Genomic DNA, 27,323 nt, shown 5'->3' on the forward strand with positions numbered 1-27,323 from the left:
AAAACTCCTGCTCCAAACCTTGAGGACTGCTGATTTTGTCAAACGCTTTTACCTGCTTCAAAACCCTTGCTCTGAAATGCCCTGTCAGGCTCACTTCCTGTTTTTATGAAAATAATTTTAATGGAATTTTAAGGAGTATTTTCTGTCAACACACATTTGATATTTTATTTTCCTTGCTTTTATTTTCCTTAAATTGAAATTACAATTTTACCTGATGTTTTGATGTGAAGCACTTTGATTCTGTGAAGGCATCAATGACTAACCTGAGTTGGATAATTGGTTACATGTTTAAATATTATGGTGGTCAACCCTCATTCACAAGAGCAGTTGCAGTGTAAGAACTCAACTTCTCTACTGCTAACACCTTCATTGCAAGATAAAAGCTACATAGGCTGCACTTTGAACAAATGTGCCACCCTTGGCAACCTTTAACAATTGTGCAGGATTGTGTTTTTAACCAGCCTTAGTTCCAGTACAAGGACCCACAGAGTATAACTGTCTCATATATTTCTGCTTGCATAGCACTACCTTGATAACAAGGAAAGGTCATTTTACTCAAAGTGTGTTTCTACAGAAGATTTTCATTTGGCAGGATTTACAGAAGTGAGTGCCCACTGAAGGCATTTAGAAAAAGATGGGGCATAGCACTATAATATGATCAGTTAGGACCAGATCACTAAAGGCTCAGAGTGTAAGAATGTGCATAAGATGAACACAGGTAGGATCAAGGCCAAACACAGGCTTCCAGATGAAAGTGTCTCAAGCAATTCTCTGCATTCAGGAAACCTGAAGAGAAAAAAAAAAGATGTCACATTTGATCTGCCGAGCCAAAAGGCTCTATCTAAGAGGCTAAATAAAGTGCCAGCGTCAGTGGCACAAGAAAGGAAGTGCTCCTGAACACCTTGAATTTAGCTTGTTTCCCCGGCTTGTTATCCAAATTGCCCTTTGACAGAGGAGAGAAAGGTTTAGCTCCTTCAGGAATGGAGAAAGGGGCAGTGGGATACCTGAGAAAATAGACATTTGAAGTACAACACTGACCTGTGACCAGGTTACCTGCCACACATGCGCGCACACACACACACACACACACACACACACACACACACACACACACACACACACACACACACACACACACACACACACACACACACACACACACACACACAAAAGGAAGCAAATGCTAATATATATATGAATGGAAATACAAAGATTTTGTAATGGAGTACTTTCTAGTAAAATGAACAACTGGTATTTCCCACAATAATATCATATTGCAATGGCTTCATGGAGTCGGCATGCATTCGATTAAACCCAGGGATGTCCAGAATTTCTGGACCACAATACTGATCTGTTTTGTCTGAACTGAGTCTTGGCCAAACCTGACATTTTAACATTATCTTTTGTGTATTGATCGGCAAAGTAGATGGTATAAAAAAATGACATGAACTTGTTTTTTTAATTCCCAAATTGTTCATTATCTCGTGGATGGCCTCTTTCACATGCTGTGCTGTATGAAACAAACCAGATAAGCGTGTATGCAACACTGCACGCACATTCAGTGACACTCAGCACTGACATGGGAAAACGTTGGAGCTCCTGATGGGTGTAGTAGAACTGGTAGTTTTCACTTTTTGTTTTGAATGAGCTTGTATGTTGAGATCTAATAAGATGGCAACTGAAATATAATACTTAAACACTGTCACAGCCATGTGGTTACAGACAGGACATTGTTTTCTTGGATTTATCTGGACTGTTTTATAGAGCGAACAAAGCCCCTCCCCTCTCCATGAGGCATTTATTAAACACAACATACTCATTATTTTTGTGTGTTTTAGATCGCTGCACTATCATCAAACTACGGAAGCCTTCTCAGCTCACACTTGGATTGAAATAATGCCACTGTGAAAGCATCGTTAGTGAAGCCTCCGTACTCCATTTACTTTTTGGATATTGTAGTTGGTAGTATTGAACTAAGAATTAGTGAATAAAGATGCGTCCACCTTTTCAAACATAGAATTGCAGACACTGCAAGTGGCTGTTCCACAGTCTTTTTTGCATTCTACTGCTATGGCGTGATTGTTGTTTACAGCATGTCGCAAACAGGGCTCAGTTCACGGCAGCTGTGAAAAAATTAATTAATAAACCTCCTGAGCTGAGCTCAATTGGCAGATCACAGATCAGTAAAAACAAAAACTAAACATACCCAATTCACTTTCAAAGAAGAAACGAGAACACAAAATAAAACATGAACCTAACATTCTCTGTTGGGTTGCAAAAGGATTCCACATACTATGTATGCATTGGTACAGGAACACACATTAAAGGAAGGCTACATACCTAGTTGCTGAAAATAACTACTCGAGCTTACAAAGACAATTTTTCCACCCACCTACATATTTCATATGGGTGGAAGCCTTTTGAGACATACTGCGGGGAGATATGAGCTGTTTTTTTTTAACCTTAAACAAAGTGTATGTGAGAGAACGAAGACTTATATATATATATATATATATTTTTTTTTTTTTTTTTTTTTTTTTTTTTTTTTGTATGCCAAGAAAATGTTAAAAACTAGTTTGTTTTGATAAGTCAACCTGGGTGAAACCCTTCCAAATAAAGTATTTATAAAGACCCGATGTATATATTTGTAGTCTGACACAAACTGCCAGATACAATAAGACAATGTGCTCTGCAGAACTGCAACCAGTTTTGCAAGTTGCCAAAAGATCAACCCAAGAGGGAAAGCGAGTGAGCCTTAACTTTTTTTAATAACCCCCAATGTACTCAGAGACATTTCTTAAGAACATCGTGTGCCCATGTTTGGTTGAATGAGGAACAAAATACCAGGAGTTTATTCTGATTTATTTGTACTAGATTGAGAAGGAATTGTTCAGCATTTTACACAAATGACAACTTCCTGAATGCCAGAGGTCAATTTTGCATTATACTGTGTGTGTGTGTGTGTATATATATATATATATATATATATATATATATATATATATATATATATATATATATATATATATATATATATATATATATATATATATATATATATATGTGTGTGTGTGTGTATATAAGGAATGAAAATCACAGAATATGTCACTTAACAAGGAAACAAGTAACGTTCTCATGAAACAACCATTTATAACCTTAATCTTGTCACATAACTTTGCTTTTCTGACATCAACTAAGCTGAAGCTTTTTTTATGAAAACATATGATATCAGGCACATAGTAGACTATGATGAATCACCACCTCAGACATCTGGTCTCTTGAAACAAACACATACAAATGGATATGAATAGATGATGAATATATGAAAAATGATGCACTATAAGTTCAAAACAGAGTTTGTTTCTTCAGCACTCCTTAAGCATTTCAAATAGAGAAAACACCAAGCACTCGCCCCCAAACCAGGTGCCTGTAGCTACTTTAGCACAGAATAAATTTAGTGTTGGCAGTGATGAACATCTCAGTCAGTGAAAACACAATGCAATAAAATAAAACCCAAGCACTTCCAGCAGAAGCACACAAACAAGTTGGTTATGGTGGTACGTCATCAGTAAGCCTCCGTGGCACTTCAGTGAAAAAACATGCCACACACACCTCGACCAGGTATTCTCACCCAAAAAGGGGCAAATAAGAGTCAATGTCGGTGTGGGTGAGAGTTTCCCTTCCTTTGAATTTTACTGATGAGCTCAGATGAAGAAACAAAGTGCCTTCACTGTGTAGTATGCCAAGTCCACCTTCACAACCTCAGAAGTGGAGATAATTAAGCCTTTGTCAAGTAACACAATGCCCAATTACATAATGCAAACAGAAGACGTCTGTTTCCAGCACACCATTCTAATGGAAGGACCCAAAGTTGCCATTTCACCAGGCCACAATCAGTCAGACTGAGAAACAACTGTATGTCTCAGAGTGAGCTACAGTCAGAGCTCCAGGCACAGACTCACACATACAAACACTCATCTTTCCCTTCCTTCACAACATTACATTGATTTAAAGTCATTCCCTGAAGGCTCACCCCAACGCAAACCATAAACTACTACTTGCCTGGTTTGAACTCTAACTCTACCCTTAATTTAAAAATGTACTTACCCCAGCCTGAAACCAAGGCCTTATACTCAACGTTTGATTTACATTGTGGAGAGGTGCCTTTTGTCTCCAAAACGGAGGCGAGTCCAACAATATGACCGTGTAAACAGATTTAGGTCTACGCATGCTCTGTGGGCTGCCAACTATTGACCCGTTCGGAGTGAACATTTTGTGTTTAAGTGTAAGCATGTGTACCCATACAAACAAAGCTCCTTGCCAATAGAAAGATTAGTTGATGAACATTCCACTGTGGTGTGTCTACAACTCAACTCAGGAAGAGAGGCTATCAGACACAAAGATGTATGAAGGAATTGATTGTAAAACAGCAGCATTTTGCGTCTTTCCTCTAATTTTAAAGAAGATATGTTTGATCGTTTTATTTTGGTAACTAAAACGTGGCTGAACAAACATACCATTTTGGAAGTAAAGGTTTAAAATGTAACAAGAATAAGTAAAACATTATTTATAGGTTATGATGTAAATAGGCTTTAATGTAAAATTAGTGTTAGGCAGTTGAAGGTAATAACTAGTGACTTTTGTGACTTTGCATGGGAAAAGATGAGAGCCTGAATATAGAGTGAGCGGCTTATTTTTCGAACACTAATTCATTTTCTATCTTCAACCAGTTTTTATTGCTTTGTTTTCATCAAATACAGTAATGAAATACATTTCACAGTTTTTTGGGGTTTTTTTTCCATCGACCCAACATTTGAATGCAATATGTCTTTTGATGAATAGGGAAAAAAAGTAAAGCCATCATGGCTGCATAATATATTTAAAATCTATCATCATACCAATATCAGCAATACATAAAAGACTGACCAGGCTTCAGTAAATTATGTTTTCATGCTGCAAATCACTTATTCATATCAACATTACAATATACAAGATGGGAAAAAAAAGCATACAAATCACAGAAAACGTCAGTCAACAAACGCTCCACTTATGAAGCACGGCTGGTGGGAAGAGCAGTCCCACGTACAATAAAGAAAGAAAGAACAAAATGTGGCCCAGTTGCGTCTGCTTAAAAATGGGTCCAAGAAATGAAGCAGCATTTGGAAGAGCAAATCCCAAAACAATACAAGACAACATTATCGCAGATCACATGTTTGACTAATATCATGCATCCCATAGTCCTAGCAAGATGTTGGATGCACTGATTTTTTTTCTGACCGGCTTAAATACTGAAAAGATTAAAATTACACAAATCAGACATTCCCGTATTTCCACTGTGGCCTGCAGACACTCTTGCATTCTCTCCACAAGTTGTTGAAATTCGGCGTCTGTCGGCTTGGCTATGTGCTTGTGGTCATTTCTTTGGGTGTTTAGCAGGCTATAGACTCTTCCCACAGGAGTCTCCACACTCATCTCTTCCTGTAAATGCAGCTTTGTGACCACAGCCTGTAAGAAGTGGGTGGGCTGTGGGATTGTGAATGTAATGCTGAGATGGGGTCTGGAAAAGGCTGTGTGGCCCACACAGCACTACATCACAGCAATCGAGCGATGGAGGGAGCCTTGGGACTGGCAGTGTCCACTGTAGCTCTGAAGCCACATCACGGGAGGGAGGGGACTTTTTTTCAAAACTGTGATACGATATCAACCATGGGATTAATTTTTGCCAAGTATGACAGTCTCAAGTGAAATACGATGTGGACTGTCCAATCCAGTTGGAACAATGCAGCGAGTTCAAATTTAATTGCTATGATTTGATCAAAGTGTCCGTCTGATGTTATTGTGTCGCACCTATTCTGAGAAAATAAACCAGTGCGAAGTGACTCATGCTCATTTTATGCATGTAAAACTAAAACATGCGTGTTGATCAGCATAATTTCAGTAAAAGTTCTTAACCCTTACCACCCAGAGGCTGTGAAGACAAGACAAAGTAATACCTACGAGTACAGACCTCAGGCACTATGACTAAACCAATGCCTCTGTTTGTTGTGAAAATGGATTAACTTTCTATGAAGAAAGTGCTCTTCCTGCCTGCGCTGCCAAGTTTTCCCTTAAACTTTTTTCACAAATGTAAACTGTGCTTAAATGTATCTTAATCCATTTTGCTAATCCTGGCCTGGAAACATAATGCCTGAAACTTGAAGTGAAATCCACCCTAAAACTAAACCATACCGCTGAAACACTTGGTGAAATTTGCACATAGACAATTTAACCAGCAGCAGTGAGCAAACTAACAGAACCTTGTGAAGCTTCACTATCTAGACCAAGAGTGAGCAGAGTTTTGGGGGACAGATTGAGAATTTGCAAGATCATTTACAGGCATTACAGATCTATTTCCAGGTTCAAATCTGTTACCTCTTTTTTTTTATATCGTCGTATTCAGTCTTAGCAGAAGGAGCAAATGAACACTTATCAAGACCACATGCTCGGCATTTTGTGAGCTGACAGAGAAGCAGCTTGAGGACTGAGTGTGGTAACAGTGTTGACGAAGTGTAAACTGGATACACACACACACATATATTATTATATTCATACATATATACAGTATATATATGAATGTGTATATGAATATATATATATATATATATATATATATATATATATATATATATATATATATATATATGAATGTGTATATGAATATATATATATATATATATATATATATTTTACAGGAGTGAGAACTTCAGGCTATCTGATATGATCTTATTTCTTCAAATTGTAGATAATAAGCATGTCTCTTCAGAAATGCTCCTATTTTTAATTAGAGCTAAGCTAAACAAATTAATGTCTCATAATGACCATTGAAATGCCATTTCAACATTTAAAAACTGCTCCCAAAGGAGGAAGGCAGGTCCCATGCTTCATTGTGATCTTTGCTGAAGTGACTTTACAAGTGCTGCCTCACAGTGAGGAGGAAATAACAACTCCCTCAATCGTGGAGCGAGGAAACTCACAAGACCACCAATCTCACACTACCTCACATACTGTACTCTCCTGGTGGTCTCCATATGAGAAGTGGAATACGTGCCGGCTGAGAAAAACCTCCCTCCTCCCGAAACTATCCCAAAAAAAAAAGGTACCGTAGCATCTGCAGTTGCAGAGTCACCTCCTGTGATGCAGAGGCAGCTTTGAGAAGGGCAAGTGATTTCTCACTCGGCAATGTGCAGGTAACCACTTGGAGTGCTGGTAAAGTGAAGTGGTGGGTGGAGCGGGTACTGGGAGACACTGTCAGACCTCTACATTGTGCTTGACAAGCAGAGCATGCTGCTGTAGTGAAGTGCTTAGAGGTTAAGATGTACACAGCCACTGTTATTTGGATACTCATTCATGCTGCCTCTGGCTTTAGTGCCATTGTGTGAGCGATTTTCTTTTAAGCAACAAATTGTGCATAAAAACAGTCAAAAAAAAAGAGAAGGCGCATCTCAATTCCTCCCGCTCAGTTTTCATGGATGTAGAAGCAAAGCATCCAAGGCCATTAAAAAAACTAAATACAGAGAGAGAGAGAGAGAGAGAGAACAGTTCTCTTTTGGATTCCTTCTTACCAACTGCAACTTGTGCTTAACACTAATGCTGTTTAGCACAGCAACCAAAGAGGGAGCACAGAGCGAGTCTTTGTGAAGTCTCCTTTTTTCTTCTCTCGTGCTGCGGAAAAACGGTCTGTGATCTGCCCCAGGTGAATTGAACCGTAATGGCTCCTTGCGGCATTACATCAGGCCACGGCCATAAACACTGGCTGATTATCTCATGGAGAGAAGCCACAGAGGCGCCAGAACTAATACAGCAGGATACCAACTGTCAATACATGATCAAACGCAGGGGCCACACATTTCACACATCCTACGTTTAGTCTCAATCAATCCCACCCTGCTGCTCTGTTCCTAAAAGGAACGTGGAGATGCAGTATTGATCAAAGAGCAAGGCGGAAGCTCGTCAAAGGACTTGCAGGCGAGGAAAGGTTAGAGAAAGATCCAGATAGAAAGTGAACATAGGGATCGGTCATCTGACCGACAGTTTAGCCAAGTTAACTTATTTCTTTTTTTTTTTCCGTCATGGTGCGCACAACTTGTGTCACCTTGGGAAACTAATAGCTGAACTGCACAGGCTCACAGTATGTAGAAGCAGTGTTAGTGTTTGTGAAGTCAGAGTCACACACTGCAATAAGAGCTTAAAGAATTCATAGAAAGATTTTTTTAAACTGACAAAAACAACTTCTGTTCAAGCTTTGCGGCTCAGAGACAAAAAAGCAGGCAAGATAATGCATTTCTGAATCTCATCAAATTAAGCCGTGCAATTCAGAGAAACATTGATATTGAGACACTGCAGTGAAATCTTAAATCCGACAGTCTCCGCTTCACGTGCCCTTGATGGACCGAGAATATGTGCCCTAAACATTATCTGCAATCCTGTGACACCTGAGGCAATCCGTCCCCAATCTTCACACTGTGACAGGTGATTACAACATTTGGCTACTTGCCAATAACTTCACACTTGTCCTCTTGTCACTAAAGAGACATGACGCCATGCTATTCAAAAGATGAATGACTGTGTTAATAATGGCTTCAATAGTGACAGCCGTGACAGTAACCCAAAGTTAACCCAGGATTCCTCAAATGAGGCTGACATGGTTTTGTCTGAGTAAAAACTTAAATCAGTGTAGCAAAGAGTAAAAAGAAAAATATCCTGATTGAGAATAATCCAATGATTAATTTAGTGGCAAATCCAGCAGATGGGGGAAAAAAAACAACTGTTGAAGCTTCTTTCCACTGAATGTGCACATTTGCTGTGTTGGCACTGTGTTATCACCTTCCGTCACTGACTAAACCTAAATTTGAAAACGCCGACACCTTGTGATGATTCATTGACAGCTGCATTCAGATGAAAATAGAGGTCCGACAACATTGACTGCGTACAATATCTGCCCCATCAAAAGCAGCCTCAAATAGCTGGTACTTCTCCTGAGCAGGTATACGTGCGACAGCCTTCCTTGATGTGCTTCATAAAACAGGTCCGACAAGAAGGATATATGGTGCATGTATTTAGGATAATATTCAGAGGTGTGAAATTGGTTTTGGCTCTGACAGAGCAAGGAGACATCAAGAGGAACTGTACAAAACTAGACTTGTTTTACACAGATTTTATGTTGTATTCGCCACAATATCTGAAGGGAAATGGTGGAAATGTTCAGTTGAAACACAGAGTGTGATTCCAGTGTGAAAACATGTCCTCTGTTGCAATACTGACGGTAAACGCTCAATTGATAAGAATTGATTTTCTCAGAATTTACTTTAAAGACATCAGCAAATGTGTGAGTTTTAGTTGCGATTCCTTTGTGATAATTGAAAGGTCTTAGACACAATGAATGCTTTGTTTGTCTACTGTTTTTTGGTAAGTTATGTCAGTTATTTGTCAGCTGCCAGGGTGAGCTTATGTACACGCTGACTTTATATTGTTGTGGTCACTTTTGTATGGCCCTGATACACTGTATATGTCCACTGTAAGAATGCTCAATGAGCTTTATATGTTCAACAAAGGTCATTTAAATTCCAAATGTACATAGTGAAAGATTCATTTCTTTAAAATCTATTTTGGTATATTACACAGTAGACATTGAATCTGTTCCGAGAGAGCCTCTTAAAAATCAACCTGACAAAGGTATTGATGAAGTTGTACTTAAAACTTCTGGAGTGGCTTGAAGTGTCAAGGTGCATCATGATCTGCCCATTGCGGCGCAATTCATTACAGTGATGCACTGTTTTCCAAGAACATAAAGACTGTGATCTTTTCGTCTTGTTCCCATTATTCTACAGATGTTTCTGCCAATGTTTTTGTTCTTTGCTTTTATTCTTTTCATCAGGCTTGTCATTCATATATAACAATGCCATGTACGCTGCCATCCTAAACCAACAAGAATGAATGTGCTCTCATAATTGAATTGATGGAATTATTCTCTCTCTCTCTCTCTCTCTCTCTCTCTCTCTCTCTCGCTCTCTCTCTCTCTCACGAGGGAAATTTGCAGAAATTAATACGTATTCAGCCCATATAAGAGCAGTTTCTCACAACCCTAAAGGCTTAATAGGAACCAATAACTGAATTATGATATGAATGCTAGCCAATCACTCACAATTCTGTGTGTAGATAAACACAATGACAGATGGTTGATACAATGATTCGCTCCATTGCCTTTTACATTTGGTGCCTTTTAATGAAATAGGAAAGATAACAATGATATGGCAATACTCAATAACTGACAATGTTTAAAAAAAAATCCCATTTCTTTTCATCATCTAACAGCTACAAGGCTTCCTTGTTGAGCTCCGTTATGTCTGGCAGCATTACATAGACATGAATAAATGTTTTCTTTGGAGTATTAGTGGTTAACATCTCTTCATCCCTCCCTGTGCAGGCCCTCATTCTTTTTTCAAACCTATGAGGATCCATTTCACCACAGTTTGCACCATGATACATTAAATCCATTACTTACAAGCACACCTGCAATGAAGGACAATTGTGTTATGTGGGCAAATGCAATGCTCAGCCAAGCACACACGCAGGTAGGGAAGCCACAGAACTTGGCCTATATATCACAGTGCCGGATTTAGCAAGATTTAGCACTTTGAGACAAAGCTACGTGTTATTTCCAAATGCGGGGACCCATTCAAAAGGCAGACTATGTACTGTATGTGATAGTTTGATCCTGTGCGTGCCTGCGTGCGTGCATGTGTGTGGTACTGGCTTGTTGATGATGGCTCCACCTGTAAGCTGACCTCAATTTGTTTCCAAGTGAATAATTACATTTACAAGGTTTTACATTCAGACATTAAATGAGAGATTTTGTAAGTGCAGCTGCAAATAAATCTTAACAGATCAGGGCCCTGAAACCATTAAATATCTGCAATTGTCTCAAAACCAGAGGAGTACACACAAAACACAGCAAATTTATAAAATAAAATGTCTGGACAATAACAGTGGCTTCACTTTTTGAACAATTTGAACATCTTGAAATTAAAACAGTCTGGAAACATAGCTTTGCATTATAAATCGATAAAACATTTCCAAGAGAAAACAACATTGCTGCATTACCAATATACCCCTTAGAATTACATAAACACATCTTTCAAAGTAGATGATAGCAGTTAACACCAAAGGAACCTGTGCCCGGTGTCTGCATTGATGATTAGCCTTGAGCAAACTTTCAGGGAATTAAGTTGAAGAGTTCAGACAGCGCATATGAATACAGCATAAATAGTAGCGGGGATGAGAACAATGTTCCCAGTCGAACATAAAGTATTATCTCATAGGCAGCAGAAACCTCCTGACACTAACCTTTATTAAGAGCACACTCAACAAAAGAAAGCAGGTTCAGCTTTTCCTTTCTCGACAAACCCACTATCATTTTGCTGAACTGGTCTTTTCGACAAGAAGTTATTTTATGTCAGCTCTTCAATATTTGTGTTCACCTGCTCAAGGTCATTTGTGTTATACAGGGCCCATAACGACCTAAGAAGCCAGACTTCATTGAAGTACTCCAAAGGAACCATGCCTTGTATGATAATAATCAAATTGCCATATGTGCGTGACCATCTCTGTGTGTTTGCCCTGTGAAGGACTGGCAATCTTTCCAGAGTATATCATTTCTTTGCATTCCGGTTAAATGAATTATGGGATAGATGATTTGACGAGTTTAGATAAAGAAACAAAGTAGAGAGTGGTCAAACTTACTGTGTTGGCAGTGAACTCCACTGAAGCCTGGTGGACATTTGCACACATATCCGATGAAAGTATCACCCCTGTAGGTCTCACTGATCTCACATGTTCCTCGGTTGTGGCATGGGTTTGGGTGGCAAGGCCCTGTGTGGAAAAACAAGAAAACAATTTCAGGATGTCCATTTGAAGTCGGGATGAAAACAGTACGAGTGCACTGTGTGACAGTTTTTTCTTCATAATTCCCTATGATTACAATCATGCACAACAACTCGGTAACTCTTTCTCACCGTGGTTCAGCCCACTGCGTTTCACTGAGAGCGTGAATAAAATGTCTTCTGTCGCGTCAGGAGTGACGAAAACAGTCTCTGACAGCCACATCCCACCAGTGAGTCAACACGAAAACACAGCCGCACTGTGTATTGGCTGTGCTTTTGAACACAGTTACAGTGAAAAAGTTTCGATGCATAAATTACACTGTGAGGCCTTGTGAGATGATGTATGGGTAAAACCGTGTGACAGGGAAAACCGAGGATGACAGGAGAGCGCGGCGAGGTTGGCTTTCTCTGACTGCTGCTGGTCTCGGTGGTCTAGAGGGCGGCCCAAGGCTCCTTCTAGAGATCACTGAAAGTGTCCCCTCCAGGAAAGCAACACTTCATCCTCACAGAGACGAAGCAGAGAGAAAAGACTTGCTGAACCATCGACGAGATGGAGCGGAAAGCACACGTGTCAAACTGATCGCATATACGCATGATGAAATGAGAGTGCAGGAGGAGCTGGATCAGTTCAATTCTGCTTGACTGATCTGACGCAGCAGAAAATACAAAAACAGCCAATTAGTAAGTTATTTATCAACGCGGTAACATAACTTGAGTAGGGGGCAATCATATGTAGTTTTCCAGAAAAGGATGCATAACTGCTTTGTTTTTTGCCAATACATATATAAAAATTCAAAATTCCCTCTCGCCCTCCGCGGGTCACCTGTTTTTTCTATTCCAAGCTCGGGTCCTCTACCAGAGGCCTGGGAGCTTGAGGGTCCTGCGCAGTATCTTTGCTGTTCCAAGTACTGCACTTTTCTGGACTGAGATGTCCGAGGTTGTTCCAGGGATCTGCTGTAGCCACTCCTCCAGTTTGGGGGTTACTGCCCCGAGTGCTCCGATTACCACGGGCACTACTGTCACATATATACATATATATATATATATATATATATATATATATATATATACATATACATATATATACATATATACATATACATATATATATACATATACATATATATATATATACATATACATATATACATACATACATACATACATACATACATACATACATACATACATACATATATATATACATACATACATACATACATACATACATACATACATACATACATACATACATACATACATACATACATATATATATATATATATATATGTGGCCCAATATTAATGGACTTTATTTACGTTTACAGTAAACATTTGTCTCACAAACTGTGATTGCTTAAGTGATTACAGATGCTTTTGTCACTCTCCTGCATGACACACACCTTGCTGGATAATTCATAACTGACCTTCTACCATTGATGCTTTGAATAACAGGAGGTACACTTCTCCTGCAGTATAGGAGAAGTGCAAGTGTGCAAAATGTTCAGGACACTGCAGAGAGTAAACGTCCTTGATTGGTTTTGATAGCGAATGTCACTTCACCAAACAGTTTGCAGTCATAATCATGTCTCATCACAGGTTTTGCGTGTGTTTTTATTGATAGTTGTTGTGAATGAACTCCACAAATGACAGAAGTATTAGGACTAGACTTTTACAACCAGACAAATCAAATACTCATATAAGTACGGGGTGTGATCAAAGCAGAAGGATGCTTCTGAGGATGTGTGAAGGTAAATGACATCAGAGAAAAGGCCAATGGGGGGAATGTAAAAAGTTAACTTCATTATCTTAAAACACAAAGATTTCCAGTTTCATTATGACCTTAGGAAATACAAATCAATAAATCAATGAAGTAATGCAGACTTTTTTTTTTCAGCTGTAGTCTAACTGGCAGCTGTCAAAAAATTTGATTTATTGGCCAACAACAATAAAATGCAATAAATCCTGAATTCAACCAAAGTTTATAAAATGGTGAGCTGCACCGAGTGAGTTTAAAGGTACAGGAGTTTCCCTCTCAATGTGTGAGAGGTGACCCTTCAGCTTCACTAAGATTTTAAAAGACATCATGTGGTTGATTTTGTCTGGTCTGCCAATGAAGTAACGTTAATCACGGCACAAGAGAGATGGGCTCTATCATGTGCCAAAACTAATCAGGCAGACCGAGGAATATATGTAAACTTGACCACCCACCCGTCCCTCCCGGCAGATCATACACTTGATATGACTCAAACATGATGGCACTTTTATGTGGAAGTGATATGCAAAGGAGCAGCTATAATTCAATCAAGAATATCTGTGTATATTTCTCTCCTCAGAATACTTTCAAGCAGGTATATACAGTGAAAATGTACCAATCCTGTTTTCTTTGTTGTAAAGCAGCTTCACTTATCTTTGTATTGAGAGTCTCCAGTTGCAGTGGACACAAATTACACCAGTTCAGTGTTTCCACAGAGAATCAAAGGGTGCTCATGCTTTACACTGTCCAATGGTCAGTTCAGCTCACTACACAAAAAGGCTATGAGTCAAACACTAATTTGCAAGGAAATTCATATTCATAGCTTCCAAGAACCCGTGGCCCTGCTGTGCACACTCCACACCACACCCATTCATCATGAGCATTATGTTCTCTTCAGTGTTTCAGTAAGGAAACACTGGGATGCTTTACCCCGAGTGAATACCTTCCTTTGGGATTTAGCAAACAAAAGAAAAAAATATTTAAAAAAAAGAAGTATGAGAGTTACACCCGTAATGATTAATAACGTTGCTCGAGCACCTTTTAATCTCTGTTCAAGTGTTTCATTGTTTAGTTTTACACTTTCGTCACATAATAGTATCTGTTTGGGACCAATGATGATAACCAAAGCTTTGAAAACAAGACTTATTACAAGTTAAGACGGTGTGCATGCAATATACTGCTTCATTGGCAGTGCCCAATTCCATAGAGTCATATTAATGCCATCTGAAATCGTCCTCAGACTAACCTGCAGCATGGGGCCAGATGTGATGTAAATGACTGGGCTTTAACGCCGGGTTATTGGTTTCATAACTCAAAGGCCTGCCAATAACTGTCTCAACTTTTAAAGATGTAGCAGTACAACTGCACCCAAGCTGTCAAAACTTCAGGCTGAACTTAAATGGGAAAACTTCAGACATCTCTCAAGTGAAATTAGCTCGACTCGTGTTAAACATCGGAGAATTGAAATCTATTGTATGAAATGGCAAAAGTTGTCAGAGAAAGGTACAAGAAGAAGCAAAACAAATTTCTTTTTGAAGGCTTCGAAGAAAAAAAAATCTATTTAAGAATTCTTTTACAAACTGTGTTGTGACAGGACTCTTATTTCATTTTAAGTGATACGCAACGAGAAGAAGTCTCAAGGGTGAGACTATCATGCCCTCTTAACTCAGTCTGACAAATTAACAGCCATGAGCACAACATTTGACAATGTCAAGTAAACGGGAGCGGCCTTGGATTGTATACTACATCATCAAACCAACCATTTGAGACTCGCCCCAACACCGAAAACATACAGGCTAAGAATCAACTCAGCATGGAAACTAAATACCATCACTACCTGGTTCATTATGGTTCTCTTGTTGGAATTAGTTGGCCTTCTGATATGAATTAGAAACAAGGCTATCCTCTCAAATCCATGCCATTTCAAAGCCAGGGCCTGTATCAGTAATACGTGAGCAGCAGCGGCTAATCAGTTGAACAGAGTAAAGTATAATAGCTTTCACAGAAGCCCGGCTCTCTGAGAGGGGGGGGGGTGACAGGTTCCAGGGCTGTTTTGATGTGACGATCTATAGTCGCACCATGCTTTACTGACAGCCTCCCTAATGGATAGCGCATAAAGCAAGGGGAAGGAAATGCGATGGATGGGAGGATAGTGAAAGAAAAGAGAGGAAAAGAGCGAAATTGAGAGTGCGAGAGAGATTCAGGCAGAGTGTGTTCTGTGTGGCAGCTCCGTTTCAGTGCAAAACTTTTGGTATAAAAGGCCCCAAAACATTATAAAACAATATTTCAAAGAGATTGATTTACTGTGATGTATGGAGCTGGGTGTCAGCTCAAAACCAAAATAACTTCAAGGTTCTGGAAAAATTGAATATTTTTACACTGAATGTGTAGAAAAAAAAAAAAAAAAAAAGCCCAAACTGGATGGACTGCTAAGCTGTTGCGAGTTAGAATCAAAAACACGCACTCATACAGGTATGCCATTCATTTATTCTCCCGTGGGGACTTATATTTGGTAGAGTAACTCTAGCTTCAGTTCTGACTGATAGTTCTCCAACATTAACCCTATCCTAAATGCAGTGGTTCTATAAGTGTGGGGCAGACACCCTGTGAGGAGTGCCAGAGATCTTTGGCCGCCGGCGGGAGGGGGGATGCAGCTTTTTCCAAGCAGGATTTAATTTGCATTCATTTCTGAAAACAAATCCCGATTCAAACAAGCAGGAAGATGAGTGAGACTATAAATCACTTGATTAAACAATGAATTATATTACTGAATATGTTGTAGGGGTAGTGTAGATGAAGGAAAAACATAAAATGTGCTTCCGGAATCTTCCACAAGATGAACAAGAGATTTCAACCTGAAGACATTTCACTATCAGGAGAAGAGTCATGCTGCTTGTTGTGAATCAAACAACTACTGATATCAATATATTTAAAGGTGCCACAAAACCCCATCTCTCACTTGGTGTGAAATTTCATGTGACAGTTGAACGGCAAGACTTAAGGCGGTTAAATTCAGCAGATGTTTCTCAAATTATAGTAATAAAAGTTTAAAACAAACAAAACCACAAATGCAGATCCATTCTTAGAAAAATACTGCACATCAGCCCTTTATTTTGAATTTGTGAATTTCCTTTTTGAGACAAAAAAATGTTCTTCTATGGCTTTTATTCAATTGATTTCCCCTTTCTCTCCAACAACTGACATTTTCAGCCGTAGAAAATTAGTCAATATAAAAATGGCCGCACAGTCGAGGCAGCTAAAAGGAAGCGACTGAACCTTGTTTGCAGAAAAACATGCATTTTTTTTTGCCGAAAAAAAAAAAGAGGGGAAAATGGATGTCGTTTGTAATCAGTGGATGCTCTACTCACTCCGAAACTTGTGTGATGCATGTCTGCGTGAAAGATGTCATGAAAAAACATTGGCATTTTCTTGTGTGAATGTCAGCTGCTGTTCTGCTGTACAAGCTAACGCCGGCTCAGTGATTGATGTGAGCCCACGTTGCGTCCGGCACAGGCTCTAAGATTCCTTTTGTGGCTGCAAAGAGAGAACAATCAATCAGCTGGGGAAACCTGACCAATGGTTAAACATGGTGAAGCATCCTTTGTTTCCTTGCAGATCAATCACAAAGACTTGACATTTTCAGGGTTAAAGCTACATATGTGCCCTTACATCGTCGCCGGAAGCTTTTGTAGACATTTGCTCCCTCTAAACGCACCAGGAATACAGATTTCATTATAAATAGAGGGATCATTTTGCACGTGCTCCCAACATTAAAAACGTAGCCTTTTAATGATACTATGCATTACAGTACTCAATTCTTGACAATGCCAATTGAAGCTGAGAAGCCAGTTAAGACTCACTTCAATTCATAAGGACATAATTAAAAACAAAGCCTTCCTGCTCATTGTTTTCAAGAGATATACTCAGAGAAAACCGTTCTCTATAAAACATGTCAATAACAGTCTTCAGCACTTGTAAAAACAAATTAATTCAGAGAAGAAGAAAGACATGCCGCTATTGCAACACCGAGATTCACCTAATCTTAGCCGTCTTTAGAGCATTGTGTGGGGTCAAGATTAGGTCGGACAAAGAATTACTGACTGTTCGCGTTACAGATTTCTGCTGATCCCAGTGAAGTGGGTCAGCTTGAGGAGCCGGCTTAGCATTTACTGTACATCAGCAGTGGAGGAGACGCTTTTAATCAGATACACTTAGCCACCACCCAGCATCTGCACACAAGTCAGGATCTTCTCGACACCTGCACCGATCAACACTTATACTCCAGTTAAACTCGCAGATTTTAGAATCTTTTGAGAAAGAAGCCGTCATTTCTGAGTTCCTGAGGTTCTTTATCTCAGCACAGCGCTGTGTTAACAGTGACAACTAGGCACATCAAGCGCTCTGTTAACCTCTGAATGAATCTTAAAATAAACACACACAGACATTTTACCTGTCTCCAGAGTATGAAATGTACATTAAAGCTCTTCAGCTTTTAATGCGCACCCAGCCACATCACAGTGAAATCTGACATGGCCTAATTGTGTCAAATCTATTTTAACCCAGCCTCCTTTTCAATGACGGCTTCATTGGTTCACGGGCTCATGGTCATTGCACCCATCCTGCAACTCAACTGATGAAAGTTGGCACCAAACCACCAATATTGCATCAAGGCTCTCAGCATGAGCCGCTGCACGCTCAGGCTTTTAGTGAGTCTTTGGCCTCCTGCGTTTCCTGTGCCCTTGCCACGCCGCCGTTTCAGCCCGTCAGCATTTGACAATGTCAGACAAAGAGGTAGAAGCAATAAGAATCATGCAGAAGCAAACTACTTTGAGATATGTCAAATAAATATCCAAAGGAAGAGGTCACGCTGAAGATCAGCATCATTTCAGGGAAGTCCAGAAAGAAATGTGGGGAGGGAGGCTGTCTTGTTAAAGACTAAATGCCATGAAAATGTCAAACCTGTACCATGTGTCCTAAGGGTCTCTGGCAAAAAAAAAAAAGGGGGGGTGGGGGATGGGGGCACCTTTCTGAAACATATTCCGTCAGAGAGTATACTCAGTTTATCTGAATGAATGAGATAAATGCTGATAGAGATATATTTAGGGCTTTGTTTTTGAATTTGATGATTTATTTCTTCCATAAATTGGGGATTTGTCAACAAACTGAAACAAAAGCTTTATCTGGTTTGATGTAGCACACAGTTGTCCTGGGTGGTGATGTTCCAATGATACCTAATTCAAGGCAAGCCCAAGGATGTTTTTGAAAGAAAGATTATCTATGTAAATGAATTAAAGCAGATATTTTTCCTGACATCAATGCATAACGGATCCATACACATTAGCAGAGAAAACAAGAACGTCAAAGCAGCAGTATGATGGAAAACTTTAAGGATTAAAATACTTCTAGTTTGTTTTTTGTTTGACTCTTTGCCACTTGTGTGTTAATATGTTTTTTTGGAGGGGGGGGGGTGAACCTGAAGCGATATGAAAATACATAGTTTCTAGGTCACATGCAATTTGTGCAGCCCCTGCAGTCAGCATCGTAACGTGGCAGTTGGTTCATGGAGTTTCCTCAAAGAACTTCAACCTGCGTACCACAGAGACAACTGTAAGCATAAAATGAGCTTTGCTTCATCAATGCCAGGAACACGGTGGATCTGAAAGACTGATGTGAAGCCAAATGCCTGCTGAAAAGTAAGACTTTTCAGTCTGTGGAACATATTTCACACAAAAATGATGTTCAAACACGTAATGAGATCTGATCTCTTAACATACACTCAAGTTTCAAGATGTTTATTTTCTGCTCTAATCAACAGAATGCATTACTTGGAACAGAAACATGGCAAATCTAACAACATGGAAATATATCTAAACAAAGTCAGCAGGTTTAGATGCTGTGAGTTGGTAACAGTAAAATGCTCTAGGATGACTGAATGTTTTTTTAAATTTTGCACAGACTGAGCTCACCATGAAATAAAGTTTTCAACATTCGACAATCTGAGAGGTTCAACGCTGTAAGACTCTATTAAAGTGGAATAATCGCTTAATAATTAAACACAGAGTGCAATCTCATTGTTCACGAGAAGCTTGAAAAGCTCTGTAAATATTGGATTTAAAAATCCATCACAGTTTGCAGCTTGTCAATAAAAAATGTACACTGTCAACTTTTTGCAGGAATGAAATTGCTGAATCACTTCGTCTCATTAGGTGCAACAGAAGATAGAAAAGCACTTGACTCTTCTGTTCTGCATTTATCAATATTGTTCGGCATCAGCCTCAACTAGGCTGTCACTGTTTCTCTATAATCTATAGAGAGCAGGCAGCTAAATGCATGGTATTACTTTAGAATGTTCTTTATATTTTCAAAGTAATCAAAAGAGTTCACCAGATATGCAGAAAATAATCCGCTTTGTGCAGATGAATTGTAGCTGATCAGTTTCTTCATTCTAGTATTCCATTGAGTCTGAGGGGGTAAATTGAAATGACACGTGCTGTCAAGTTAGTAAGCAGGTTTTCCCTCTCAACCTCAAACTTTCACTTCTAATTAGTAACTTCAGATGTCCTGTACTGTCGATGGCTGGCCGATCCTCACAGACGCCACAACAATACAAATCGAGTCTGTTTAGGCGCAGAACACCCACCGGACCAAAACACAGTTTGAGCTCGATGCAGAGAAGACCCCAAAACAAGGCATGTGGATATGTAGAGTGAAGATACTAAGGGGTGTGAAAGAGCAGCTGATATGCTAAAACCTTTCAAAACTGTCATGAGTAATTTGGCCTTCCGCGTCACCCTGTCCTATTTTCTTTCCCGGTCCAGTTCCGGGTCAGTGGTCACAAGTCACACCTAATTCGGGTCATTTTTCAATCTGATAATTATTTCTCGGGCTTGTTCGTCACATTCAGCCGCCTCTGGTCTCTTGTGAGATGTGTACGGGCGGTACACACAAAACAAGGTTTCAAAGACCTGGGTGAGATGATTTACTGCTGTATTATCTCTTTATGGGGTACTCTGTTCCATATATATCAAATGAAAACTTCCACTTGAAGGTGTTGTTGAGGAGGGTTTCTATAATTCAAGGCTTTAAAGTCTGTGTAAAAATTACATGGACGTTATATAATCACATATCTTGCAAAGTGGTGTAAAACTGATCAAATCCACATATATTTCACTATTTTCAGTTATTGAATTTTATAAACTTAACCTTCCTTAAGATTAGTTTTACACCGAGTACTACTGTCTTACAATACAATGTGTTATTTACAAAAAAGGGCACTAAATATGTGGTACAAGACATAGTAGGTGCACTGTATAAAAATAGCTACCATCATATGTATTATATGTTTTCTGTGAACACTGTGATTGGCATATTTTACAGTTTATAAAGGTAAATGTAGATGAACTAGAAATAAGGAATATGTCGCTAAGGGGAATGGGCCAAACACAACACAAAGTGAAAGCTCAAGGACATGTTCATTTTGGTTTGAATATTGTATACAAACTATAAATTGTTTTTCTATCATTCATAAGTCAGTGACTATATTTTATTAGGTTCAAGAAAAAGAATAAACATGTTTAATTTGTGGTCAGTGAACTTTATATTCTTCCTGGAGAATTTCATCTGAGCTGTTTATTGAGAGACGGTGAACCAAACAGAGTCAACTCTGAATTGTGCTTCCTCCTATTAAACCTGTGAGATTTTAATTGCAATTTTCAATTATTATTTATACGTTTTAAAGTTCACCTTCAGCCAAATTGAATACGTTGTGGCATCCATCTTTGTTCATAATAGAGTGTGCACTGACGTGACTGTGTGTATACAGACGTGTAACAAACACTATATAGATTTTAATGTCTTAATGTGATTAGTGAGTGAGATTACACACATCTTTCATCTGCACCAACATACTTAAAATCTTGGGGAATTATGTCTAATCTAAATAAATCACTCTTGTTTTAACCTTGGTGATCTCAAACAAATCAGCAGGGATTAATATTAATGAAAGGCGCATAGAGACACAAGACAATTAGATGTTGAAGATGCACTCAGAATAGGGAAGTTTGTATTCACTTACATTCCTTCCCTACAATGTGAAGTGACATTTTAATTACATCACTGATGAAGATAAATCAGGTTCTTGTTTACTATTTGTCCTCTGTGATCTTTCTTTTGTAATAAAACTCTTGTCTCACTCATATATATCAGAATTTATGAATATCAAGTATATTCTCCTCGGACTACAGTTTTAAAAGTGCATGTCTATATGAGGTTCTGTACTTTGTCACCCATTAGATGAAAACACTAAGAGCAGCACAAAACACTCTTTAAGGTCCTTAGGGAGGGGATGGATGTACAATGTACATCAAAAATGATGACGCTAATGGCATGCATTTATAGATGCATAGCATTGCATTCAAAAATAAAGATCCTAAAATTGTGACAGAATAATGCTGCAGAAATGGATTATGAAGCAAGCATTATTACACAAGTAATAGGTTTCAAAAGCTGCTCTACATATGATGCTAAGTACTTAGGTATTCAGGATATTTTGCTTGTGATGAAAAACAATCAAAGCAAAAGCAATCACTGGGCCAAATTGGACTGTGAGCATCTGAAAACAATCTCCAGACAAAGACGGGCTGTTTATCAGAGTCACACTATTAGAGAGTTTAAATAGGACTGTCTCATGAACTGAACTATCAAATGATATAATCATGAATGCTGCTGACCAGGCATGATCAAAGAACCACTGCAGGAATTAGAATGAGTACTGATGAAAGGATTGGAGGGGCTTGACCAAGATTTAGGAACCGAGGGAGTTATTTCCCTCCATTTCACTATCTATCATCTACACACACACACACACACACACACACAGAGAGAGAGAGAGACACTCAGACACACACACACATGAGAGCACACGCAGGGGGAAATCACGTTACCCAGCACAAAAATGTCCCACCTGCTGAAGTTGGTTCCTCACCATCTGCTGCTGTTGAGACACAAAAGAGGGGAAAGAAGGGAGGAGGGGAAGAGAGGGAAAAGAATATTAGCTTTATCACAACTATGTCACAGGGCCCAGTGATGCATCTGTATATAGCTCTGCTGATCCAATTATATAATCAATCACACTGTGTGCAACCACATATGCAGTGACATTTGACATGCAGTGTGCAGTATGTAAAGCCAGATGCCGCTGCTACCTGTAGGGTCCAACACTCTGCCTATACTCCACACTGCTGTCCGAAACCCATCCTGGCACCATGTCAAAGACCATCCCCCCCCCATCTGTACACTACTTCTTGGTCAGCTGCCTTTTAATAATATGTGTTCATCATTCTGGACCAGTGTAGGATTAGCCCCTGTGGCATAAATGCTTACTTGCAGCATCTCTGGTTTCCAAGCCCAACTCCGGCTCTGTGGCTAAAGATTTGGCCTGTCTACCATCATTACCTCAGTCCTCAATCTCCATCATTGCTTGTAAAATTGCTCCAAAAACAATGTGCCTGAAAGCTGGACTTGGCAACAGTGGCAGCAAAACCAAGGGCATCAGATGCATGGCATGACAAATAAGATGGCCGGTATTGCTGCGTATGGTGAGAGATACATTAATTTGGAAGGATGGACGGGGACATAGAAAGGAAGACTACAATGTACCGGCCTACAAACGACATTAACTATGCACATGTGCAATTTCTCAGTAGCTAACGATGCTGCTTACCAGTGCTTTCTTAATTAAAGTAAGATTCAATGTCATGTACATGTTTTCATCTGCAGCACTGAATACTAATTACACATTAGCATACAGAGAAGGGTGAGGCCGCATAGATAATATTATGGACAGAGAGTTATGGAAATCCTGAGTTTCATATAGCTGCAAATGAAAGTAAGCACATCTGAGAGAGCTACTCAGTCTCATTTTTAATCCTGACATTGAGAAACCAAAAAAAGATTGTTCTCCTCTTTACAAAGCATACATTAGTACTCAGTTAGTGCCATGATTCCCTGTGGGTTTTTTATATGTAAAAATTAAATTGTTAAAAAAAAAAAAAAAAGCCTGCTCCAACAGGGTGTTAAGAAATTGTATCTGGATTTTGTAATTTAATGATGTACTCAATAATTGGGCGGGGTCAGCATTCAGTTTGTACAATTTGTAAATTAATTAGGGGGGTAAGTTTTACAAGAGCAGTTAACAACAAAATCTTTCATTAAGAACAATGGTTGAACTACTCATTCACACAAAAGGCTAACTGACAAACACGTCGCAGCAACTTTAAGTATTTAGGCATGTAGACATGGCCAATATTAGCATGAGAATGGAGAAGAAATGTGATTTAAGCGATTATGAAATGGTAGTGAAATGGTCAATGCCAGAAATGGTCAGTGCCAGACAGCCGGGTATGGCTTTTTCCACACACAACCACCTCTACATTTTACAGAAAAATGATCTGAAAAAGAGACAATTTCCTGTGAGAAGCACTTATCCAGGCAAAAATGCTTCGTTGATGCCAAAGGTCAGAGGAGAGTGGCCAGACTGGTTCACCACAGCAGAAAGGTAACAGTAACTCAAATAACCACTTTCTATCTCCCAGGGATGCAGAGCATCATTGAAACTTGAAGCTGATGGGTTGCAGCAGCAGTTATCAGCTCAGAACAGTTCAATTCACCAAAATTGGATAATAGAGAAATTGGGAAAATGTTGCCTGGGCTGATGAGTCTCTATTTCTGCTACGACATAAGGACAGTAAGGTCAAGATTTCACGTAAACAACATGAAAGCATGAATCCATCCTGCCCTTCTGTCAAAAGTTTATATTTTCACTTGGTATCAATTGAGCATGCTTTAAACACCACAGACAGAATCAGCAGATCTCAGTTCTATAGAGCGGCAGTCCCCAACATTTTTTGTGCCACGGACCGGTTTAATGTCAGACAGTATTTGTCACGGACCGGCCTTAAGGTGTGGCAGATAAATACAACAAAATAAAATGATACGACCAACATAAAAACTGTGGTATTTTGTAAATATAATAAACGTGAATCCACTGTGTACTTGTGTACTTTTAATGTGATTCTGTCTCTTCACTGGGCCTTTTCCCCTTTGCAAAGAAACTTTCCAAAGACGACTGTTTTTTTTACTCAATTTGCTGCTTGTGGGTTTAATATCAGCGCAAATGTATCACGTGACCGAGACCAGCGTGAGTCATAGACGGATATAGCGGAGAGAATTTGGTCATTTTTCAAAATAAGAGATTGTTCAGACTCGGATAATAAATGAAACGGAAATAATGTAAGCTATTTATTTTTTCTGTGTGGCCCGGTACCAAACGACCCAAGGACCGGTACCAGTCTGCAGCCTGGGGGTTGGAGACCGCTGCTCTGGAGCACCTCTGAATGCTAGAACAAGACATTCACATTGTGGAGGTTTAGCAGACAATTCTGCAGCAACAGTGTGAAAACTATAATGTCAATAATTAACCTGGTACAAACAAGGTGTGCCAAGGCTGCTGAGTGTTTGTTCCACAGTAATAAAGCTAATCCAGCAGGTGTAGGGATGTTTTGATAGAGGAGGAAAAGCCCCAATATACAGCCCCCCACAATAAAATGACCGTGCCCCGATTTGCTAGACAATGGGGTAGTAAATATGTTGTTGGTAACTTTGTTTACCAGTGGAAGACATCATGTCAGTCAACACAGAAGCATCACCTACATTTTTCGCTCAAACACAACTGTGATAAACAGACATGGCTACTGAGAGAGCTGCGGCCCATAACCCTGCTGTAAATGTAGGGTAAGCTTTAACTGAAGTCACACAGAACCGAAGCCAAGCACTTCCTCAACCTCTCGACAGTCTGGCAGCAGAAGCTCTCCTTTGTGTTTTCCCATGCACATTGGCCAATGTAATCCCCAAACCAAGCACATTCCATGCTTCACTTAGTGTGGGTTTTTTTCTGCCATTTCCTCTTCTCACTTACCATAAGGGTCAAAATGCACATTTGCAAAGCCTCAAACACATACTGTAGACAACCCCACAAAACAATAACACACTCATGAAAAAAAGGCAGAAAAAGCAAACATATGCCTTCGAGTGCACACAACAATTCCCACCCACACATAAATACACATTCTGAGAGATAGAGATACATAAAAGGAAAACTTTGTTTTTGTTTATACAAGTGCTGAAGTGGTGAATCATAAGAGTGCGTAAAGAACTAGTGCAACAGAGTAGGATGGTGAAATATCTCTGGCTATAGTGTCCTCTGAAGATTACTCATAGCATCAAAGATGGGCAGCATCAACATTTGTGTCTTATGGAAATATATGCTGATAATACTCTACTGATGCCAGTCAAAAACACATTTAATGTCTGTGTGAATACAGAATCAGTTGAAGTGTGGCAGGTAAGTTCTCATAAAGCTATCAGCAAGGGTCAACGTGATCTGAAGGGCATATATAGATATATATATAATTGTTCTGAATAAAATGCACCATCATTACAGAGGAGTTCTCAAGGTATGGTTGATGTGTATGCTGCTCTTTAATCATAAACATGGTACAAAGTTTCTGTAACAGTCAAATGTTATGCCACATTTGTGTGGGACATTAGATGAATTACCAGTTTTATCTTATGTCTTGCCAGCATAAACACTGACATTAAAAGTGGGTATTCTATAAATAATTTCCTAATTTAAATTGTTTTTAATGTTTGCAATACAGTTTCTAAACAACTGTTTGTCAAGACTTGTGATGTTAATATCAACTAAAAGGGAAATCAGGGAAGTAGTAAAATTTCTGTACTTTGTATCTAAACACATTAACAATAGCAACTAGCCAAAGTCATGTTTCTTTTAACACAAATACACAAACATTTTTGTATCCATCATTAAATAGTACTGATAATCAAAGTTACATTGCTGACCAATATGCCACGTATAATACGTAGAAAATCTACAAGCATGTGCACAGGACATTTGTTTTAGCACCACCTTATGGCTTGCACAACAATGTCGAGACTAAAGTAATATGAAGAGTGATGTCTTCTAGTTATAGGCCCTTTCATTTTCATCTTCACATTTTGGTATCCAGATGCCTCTAAAAAAGCAAATTTGGCACATCTCTTTGCTCACAGTTGCATTGAGCTCAACGTGAGGTATGGAAATCATTTCAACCAATCTAAACCATACAGTGAAGGTGTGGGGAATTTTAACAATGCATTGCACACGGTGTGAATAGACAAGTGGCTCATGGCTCTGCTGATGGAGCATGAGGCGTTTGCTAACACATTGCCAACTGTAGGTTTTTTGCTCTCCAAAGTAGACTCGCACCTATAGCAGCAGTAACTTCATTTTGACTGAGATGAGGACACACCTTGTGTGAATCTTACAGCAGATCTCGCATAATTTTAGAGGTGGGATTTGTTGCAAAAGTCCTTTCCTTGGTTGGGAAATGTGCCTTCATATTAGTAACACACAAATTGGCACTCAAAAAAAGTAGAACATTGAACATTCAATTACAGAGGGAGACAAATGTGTTAGTTTTTTTTTATATTCTTTTATTTTTTTATTTCTTTGAGCCACAAGGTGTAAAACTGAAAAAAGAATTACCCTGAACATAACAGTGTGCTTTCGACTGTTACAAAGAAACCTATAG

At 39.1% G+C, this 27,323-nt stretch overlaps 1 protein-coding gene across 1 annotated transcript in view; it reads right to left on the bottom strand.

Annotated features, from left to right (window-relative positions):
• Nucleotides 1–27,323, bottom strand: part of edil3a (EGF-like repeats and discoidin I-like domains 3a) — a gene marked incomplete at its 3' end in the record, with an annotated part of 112,663 nt that overhangs the window by 61,460 nt on the left and 23,880 nt on the right. The window contains exons 2-3 of the mRNA XM_080499741.1: nucleotides 22,637–22,666; nucleotides 11,779–11,907 (exon numbers count right to left, since the gene is read on the bottom strand). Of these exons, the coding sequence (XP_080355867.1) occupies nucleotides 11,779–11,907; nucleotides 22,637–22,666 (159 nt within the window). The remainder of the gene's footprint in view (nucleotides 1–11,778; nucleotides 11,908–22,636; nucleotides 22,667–27,323) is intronic.

This window comes from Blennius ocellaris (genome assembly GCF_963422515.1).
Source record: "Blennius ocellaris genome assembly, chromosome: 7".
NCBI classification, from domain to species: domain Eukaryota; kingdom Metazoa; phylum Chordata; class Actinopteri; order Blenniiformes; family Blenniidae; genus Blennius; species Blennius ocellaris.